Below are 7,599 nucleotides of genomic sequence, written 5' to 3' on the forward strand. Positions count from 1 at the left end.
ACTGTAAGCATCTGAGAATACCACTTGTGCGTTTTGTGAGTTTACGTGGTGGGCTTGCTCACCAGTGCTATTTGTCTCAAAGGGAGCTCAGTTTGGCTACATTTCTATGGTTCAGAACATTGCTAGCATTTGGGTAGAGGTATATTTTAAAAGCACGTTGACAGTTAAACTGGGGAGTTGGAATACACTGTGAAACTTCCATCTCAATTCAATAGATGATTTTTTAATTTTTTTTTAAATAATAGTTTGTTGCTGCATAAACGATAGGAGCAATGTTTAAAGGCTTGCTTACAATGTTAGACTATATAGTAGCTGGTTTGGATCAAAAGAATGTTACACAGCTCCCACCCGTGAACACAGAAGGCATAGATTGTTCATCTGGCGCTCAGTAATTTTTTTTTCTTTCTTCTCCTCTTATTGCATCAAGTTAGTGATGTACATTAAACCCGTTCCTGAAATTGTCATTTACCTTAAAATCAAGTGGATAATAATAATCCAGTATGTCACTTCTCACTGAGCATTATTGTACACTTAATTCCCCTTCTAGTTTTATTATAACTGGATAAATATTACTTAGAACTGATTTCAAAAAATGAAAGACCTAACTTAAACAGACAAAAGCTGTTCCCAGTCTGTATAGTTCACCTTACCCTTTCAGAAAAATTATTTGGAAAAAAATACATGTGAGAGAGTTTATGCAGAAATAGGTCTCCATAGTTAGGCCAGTGTCTTAAAATTTGACAACTAAGAGAAACCAACTGACAGTATTAGTATTGCCTAGGCAGCCATGATTCTGTGATTAGAGATGTCATGTCCTTAAGGGAACATACACTTGAATAAAGATTTTGTTTTGTGCTTAAAAAGCAGGAGGAGAACAAGAGGAAAAGGTGTAAAGGGAAAGACTGGGAATTTGCAAAATCTGAGAATGATGTGGTCACCACATCTTGTCAAAATACTCTTCTAATATTCTTTTAAACAAATGACACAATACCTCATAGTCTTAGCCTTGTAATGGATTATTTTGGCAAGTCATTTCATAGAAACATAGAATCACTGAGGTTGGAAGGGACCTTTCAGATCATCTAGTCCAACCATCGACCTAACTCTGACAAAAGCCATCAATAAACCATATCTCTATGTCTACCCGTCTTTTAAATACCTCCAGGGATGGTGACTCGACCACTTCCCTGGGCAGCCTGTTCCAATGCTTGAGAAGCCTTTCAGTGTAAAAGTTTTTCATAATATCCAGTCTAAACTCCCCTGGTGCAACTTGAGGCCTTTTCCTCTTGTCCTACTGCTTGTTACCTGGGAGCAGAGACTGACCCCCACCTCTCTCCATCCTCCTTTCAGGTAGCTGTAGAGAGCGATAAGGTCTCCCCTCAGCCTCCTTTTCTCCGGCTAAACAATCCCGGTTCCCTCAGCTGCTCTTTTCATAAGATTTGTGCTCCAGGCCCTTCACCAGCTTCGTTGCCTTTCTCTGGACCCGCTCCAGCACCTCGCTGTCTTTTTTTTTTTTTTTTTTTTTTTTTTTTTTTTGGTGAGGGGCCCAAAACTGGACACAGTACTCGAGGTGTGGCCTCTCCAGTGCTAAGTGTAGGGGGACTTCCCTAGTTCTGCTGGCCACACTATTTCTGATACAGACCAGGATGCTGTTGGCCTTCTTGGCCACCTGGGCACGCTGCTGGCTCATATTCAGACGTCTGTCAACCAACACTCCCAGACAGCTTTTTCTGCCAGGCAGCTCTCCAGTCACTCCTCCCAAAGCTTGTAATGCTGCATGGGGTTGTTGTGACCCAGGTGCAGGACCTGGCACTTGGCCTTGTTGGACATCATACCATTGGCCTTGGCCCATCAATCCAGCCTGTCCAGATCCCCTGGAGAGCCATCCTACCTTCAAGCAGGTCGACACTCCCACCCAACTTGGTGTCATCTGCAAACTTACTGAGGGTGCACTCAATCCCCTCATCCAGATCATTGATAAAGATATTAAAGAGAACTGGCCCCAATACTGAGCCCTGGGGAACACCACTCGTGACCAGCCGCCAACTGGATTTGGTGTGGGAAAAGAACACTCGGAAGCTCCACACACTTTGAGGAATTTTTGGCTTTCCATAAGAGACAGACAGATAATTTGGCAAGGCTTTAACTGTTCTCTGCATGAAGCAGAACAGGCTTTATTGCCTGTGGGGCAGAACGGGGAAAATGGCAGCAGCATGTTTGAACACCACCACATGTGCCTTTTCTGAATATAGGAGTGCTCTAAAACATTAAAGCTTTTTTTAGTAGCTTTAGCGTTTTTGCGATAATTGCAAAAATTAATATCTTGTGAATCTTAAGTGTTATTTAAAAATGGGTTTTGCCATCTATGCAAGAATTTTCAAATGTCAGTCCTTGCTGTAAGCCCCTTCCCCCTTAGTACAGAAACAACTTTTTTTCTATTCTAATCTCAATTATTTTCTTTCATTAAAGAACAAGAATTAAAACCCTTTCATTTTCCAGGTGACTGTTAGCTCAAGATTTATGCGTGGACTGGATGCTTCATAATAATAGATGGGGAGAATAGTGTTCTTTAGGCTGAAAATTTTATCTTTATTTTGAAAAAATCTTTGCTGGTTCTTTGCAGCAATTGACTTAAAGAATGGCTCTGGATCAGTGTATCAAGGACCCGCAAGAAATTCTGCTGATACCACCTTCACTCTCTCGGATGAGGATTTCATGGATGTGGTACAACAAAAGACCAACCCCCAGAAGGTATATCCTGTGCCTCACAGACATATGCACTTGAATGGGGACATATTATTTGCCTTGAATCAAGTTCTGGTTCATGACTGTATGCATTCCGAAATCCACAATGCTAGATGTTTTGACAGTGTAAACCAGAGTATATCCAGGTGGGGTATAAGTGCATCACTACTTTATACTGAGTTGGAGGACATGATGAGGAATTTATGCCACTTTTGTCATCTTGAGACAAAGATACCTCAAATGTCATAAAGCCTGGCAGGAAAAAATTAGTAGTTTGTTTGTTCCCTGGCACTTCACATTTGCAAGGTTAGGTTTTTGTCAGTTTGATCATTCAGGCTGTTTTGGTTGGTCATATTGCAGGAAGTTGGTTTTTGTTGCAGTATTCTCATTTACTGCTACTACTGCAGCAAAGAGAAGTCTTGGACAACGCATGGGTGTAGATCCATTGAAACTGGTCAAAATTGATGCAAACTAGGTAGATTTTTAAGGGAAAGAAACATTCTAAAAAGATAAGTAATCTTGAGCTGCACTTTTAGCTTCTTGGAGTAATCAACTGCTTAAAACTACTAATTTTGCTAATAAAAATGCCATGTGTAAAAGTAAATTAAACTGTCACAAATTTAATATGTCAGCTTACAGATAAAAGCTTGAGCAAATGAAGACTTTAATTAAGCACATCATATATTGAACAGTTCATTTTCTTTGATCCCAAGCAGTAGTTGTTGGAGAATTTCATTGTAAAATTGGAGACTAACGATCATGGCAAATGTTTAAGTCCTACATACCACATGAGTAAAATCCTTTGTGACCCTCTGTATATAGCAGACATAAAGCATAAACAAACAAGATGTTGACGTGTAATCTTCAGAATGCTAAAGAACAGTGATTGCAATTCAGGAATATTATCTGTTCTTAGGCACTAGTATTTCCTTTGAGTTTCTGTGAAATTTTTCATCTAAAGAAGCTCAAAGCATCTATTCAAATCCTTTTCTGGTGGCTCTCTCTATTCCTTATTTGAATGTATTTCAAGTTAATGGAACTATGCAAAAGCACATTGTTTCAGAACTTTCAAAGAGCTTTCAAATTGCCAAGCCACAGCGAAGCAAAACTAGTTTAAAAAAAAATACTGAACCAGATTGAAACAGGGTATACAGCTCTTTGAAACAGGGACAATAACAATGTGATACATGAGCATTTCAGTGAAAATATTGGTTGATACATGATTCTGCAAAAGCAATGAAATCTTGTTTAGTTCCTGTTTGTTGTAATATGCTATGTATAAAGTCAGTGCATTTCTTTGTACGTGTATCGTGTAAGTTCCCATTTGGATTTGTTATGAATTTGAGTGAGTAGTTGCTGACCTTTTCATTAGGCCTTTAATTTTCCTTAAATGTCCTTTTCATTCCACTTTCTGATTCCGTATAACGATACATGGATATCTGTAGCATAGGGAGGGGAGGACTGAGAGCTTTATTTTTGTGCCTTGGTTAAGTTTTGCCATCAGCTTCTGTGAAGAAGTTCATCTTACACCGGGAGAAGTGCTCTGTGCTATACGTAGAAAAGAAATGCAGGCCACTGAAGTTGTTTTGTTTTGTTTTCCCTGAGTGGTAGACTTGGCCTTGCCTGCACTCTAGGTAGAAAACTGTGATTCTGGATGCTAATAAAATTGCACTCGGATGGTTTTCTCTTAATTAGCAATGGACATTGCACACTGAAGGCTTTCTCCTGAGCACTAAACAACCACGCTTACCTTGTTTGGTTCTAGCAACTCTTTGGATTGTGGGTGAACAGTTGAATACATTTCTTTTTTTAATTTCCTCTGCTTTTTGTAGGCATTCTTTTCTGGTAAATTAAAAGTGAAGGGGAACATCATGCTGAGCCAGAAATTGGAAATGATCCTGAAAGATTATGCCAAACTCTGAACTGCTTGATCAGGTACCACAGCAGCGAAGAACTTCAGAAGACAGAAGCTTCAATTAGTTCAGAATCAACGACTGAAACATTTGCAGGCTACTTAAAATCAGTGTACTGATTCATTATACTGCTAATAAGCAAGCTGTTTTAATTGCTGTAGGCAGAAAATTATGAAATGAATGTAACTGTTAATATTGTCCCTCTCTTTTTTTCTCAGCAATGGTAGAGAATCATACTTTTCTCATTGCACGCCTTTATCTAAATAAAAATGTATGTAGTTCTTACAAAGATGCATATATTTCTATTTTAATTCTGAAGAAAATTAAACCAATACAACTCTTTGATATGTCCTTCTATGTGCCTGTCAGTCTTCATTTATATTGCCTTAGACTGTCTAATTTCTATGAATCTAGCTGGTTTGCTATTAAAATTAACATTTGCGGGTTTTTTTGTCTTAAGTCCTCATGGTCCCATTAAAACAACTGGAAGATGGAAGCCAGTTCCATTTATTTACATCTTGTCGTTATTGTTTTTTGCTATACAGGAAAAAAACTCTTGAACTTTAGCTCTTCTCACCTTATTTATATGGTCATTTTTATATAAGTTACTCATAAATTACACGTAAAGTGGTAAGCATTAATTCTTTAGGGGGAACTTTTTCATGTGAGAGGTATTACACTGCACCAAAGGCTGTCACTGTAGCCAAATTGTTCTTCATGTAGATTCATTATCATGAGGACCAGCATCATGGCAGCAGGGAAAGAGATAAGAGTGAATTCCTCATTTTGTACCTGTGTCCAGAACTGAGAGAGCAGCTGTGGCTGTATGTTTTCCTGAAGAAAGTATGCTCTTAATCACTGATAGTCATGCGAACACCTGGAAATTTCACCAACGTGGCCAACACTTTATGTGCTCAGTATGTTTTTTTCCTCATTCAGACTTGTTCTATGTTGATACTTTCTGAAGTATTCAAGCTATCTAATCTTGAGTCTCCTTGCTCAGAATGACAAAATCATTTATCTTAGAGGATGGGTTGGTTTGGGTTTTTTGGTGTTGTGTGTGGGGTTTTTTTGTCCCAAAACTGGGAGGTACATCACTGCCCTGAATTTGTGAGTAGATAAAGCCATTAAAGAGCCTTTTGGGGCTGCAGATGAGTTTGGCAGTTTGAAGATAAATTCTACATGTTGTAATATTGAGTCTAATTCTCCACAAATGTGTTTCTTCACAGCTGTACTATCAGCCATGCTTTGATTCAGGCAGAGAAACACAATTCTGAAGTATGTCAACAAGGATCTTGCATAAATTACATGAATAGATGGGAAACAGAACAAGTTTGATGTTCACCACCTCAAAGAGGCCATCCAATAGAAATGATTGGAAAAATGTCCTCAACTACTTAATATTTACCTTTTTCACAGCAGTTATTTCAGTATATAAGTAGGACCTAATCATTGCCTGTACTGCCCAGCTTCTGTTTACCAAGCAACTTTGTGAAAAATATATAAAGGTGTCTTCTATTACTTTCTCTTAAGAAATTTTATGAGAAAGACAGATTGATTACAGCTGTGTATGTTTATGCATGCACATGCTATACCAAAAAAAAAAAAGAGTTTTCTACATATGTCTTTCCTGTCTATAATGTAGATAATGCCATAAAAATATATGTATTAAGAGAAAGTAACTGTGTGGAACTAACTTTGAGTCTAGGAATGCAATTATCAGTACATCCATTTAGGAATATGATATTTACTGTAAGTGACATGATCTTGAAAATTCACAATAGGTTCTTTTCTTTCTCAGCCCCATAGATTATCGGAAAACTTAAAGCATTGCCCTGCAAGGAGGGAACAGACTGCTAATAAGCTTTTTTTTTTTTCCTCCACTTTGGAAGTGGAAAGCGAAAATATTCCGTCAAGGCAAGTTGGTACTGTTGAAACCTGTTGTGATTTCACAGGTTAGAATTTAGTCTACCAAAGAACATCAGTTCACTAAGGATGAAAGAATAACCCAAGAACCATACGTGGTGGAGAGAAAGAGACTTCACTGTAAGGTTCAGACTAACAGTTTATTTGAATTTCACTCACAGGTCTAATGCGCCACTATTGCTGCAGGTTTTATGGATACAACAGAGAATTCACTATTGCAATTTGAAAAGCAGTTCACAGGATACACTGTTACAACCCACATGTGGTGTCCGGAAGGTACTACCGCAAACCACAAGCGCACTACATATTAATACCTTAAAAGAGTGCACTAATCATGATCTTAAAGAATGTCAAATACTATACTTACGTTTCTTAATCACTTACCCTCTCTCTCAGGTAAGGCCTGGGAATCCCTGGGAAATTACCTCGTACAGTCTCCTGGACAAGGGGGGAAGACTCTCTTATGGGCCAGCTGTGTCGTTGGAAAAGACTCCTCATTTTTCTCCCCAAACCTGACGTTTTTTATTTCCTGATTTGATGGGTGGGCAGGATTATGCCTGAGTGGATTATACTATCTGGAATGTGTATCTCTGGTGGTGTGACCTTAATCTGTACTGCTAATTTTGTGACGTCTAGTGCACAAAGTTACTGAATGGTGGTGGGATGGGACTCAGGGCATTTTGTTTAAGGGATTATTCAAGGCTCCATCTGGGTTTCAGTTCTTAGTATGACGCAGTGTTCAGGCAAGCTCGGGCTGAGCCATGTCCGCAGCTCCCCCCAGTCATCTCTGCGTAGATAAGGATACGTCAAGGCAAGACGGAAGCAGAGTTGAATGACAACTCCCTGCGTTTCGCCTTTGTGCTCCAAAACCTGTTTAGCTGGGTGATCCCATACACCATATCAATTATAGGTACTCTTGTGATGATTTCCTGCATAGTTTCAGTTGGACAAAAAAATCCACATGCTTCAGTTTTATCCCCAATACTGGCCTTAATTAAAACCACAACAGATACAC

General features: G+C 38.9%; 1 protein-coding gene across 2 annotated transcripts in view; it reads left to right on the forward strand.

Annotated features, from left to right (window-relative positions):
• HSD17B4 (hydroxysteroid 17-beta dehydrogenase 4) overlaps positions 1-5,009 on the forward strand; it is a 65,449-nt gene extending 60,440 nt beyond the window's left edge. For both annotated transcript variants that reach the window (XM_063320195.1, XM_063320196.1), the window contains exons 23-24: positions 2,624-2,751; positions 4,578-5,009. In XM_063320195.1, coding sequence (XP_063176265.1) covers positions 2,624-2,751; positions 4,578-4,667 — 218 coding nt within the window. In that variant the 3' untranslated portion in view covers positions 4,668-5,009. The remainder of the gene's footprint in view (positions 1-2,623; positions 2,752-4,577) is intronic.
• The last annotated feature ends 2,590 nt before the right edge of the window (positions 5,010-7,599 follow it).

This window comes from Chroicocephalus ridibundus, chromosome Z (genome assembly GCF_963924245.1).
Source record: "Chroicocephalus ridibundus chromosome Z, bChrRid1.1, whole genome shotgun sequence".
Lineage (NCBI taxonomy): Eukaryota > Metazoa > Chordata > Aves > Charadriiformes > Laridae > Chroicocephalus > Chroicocephalus ridibundus.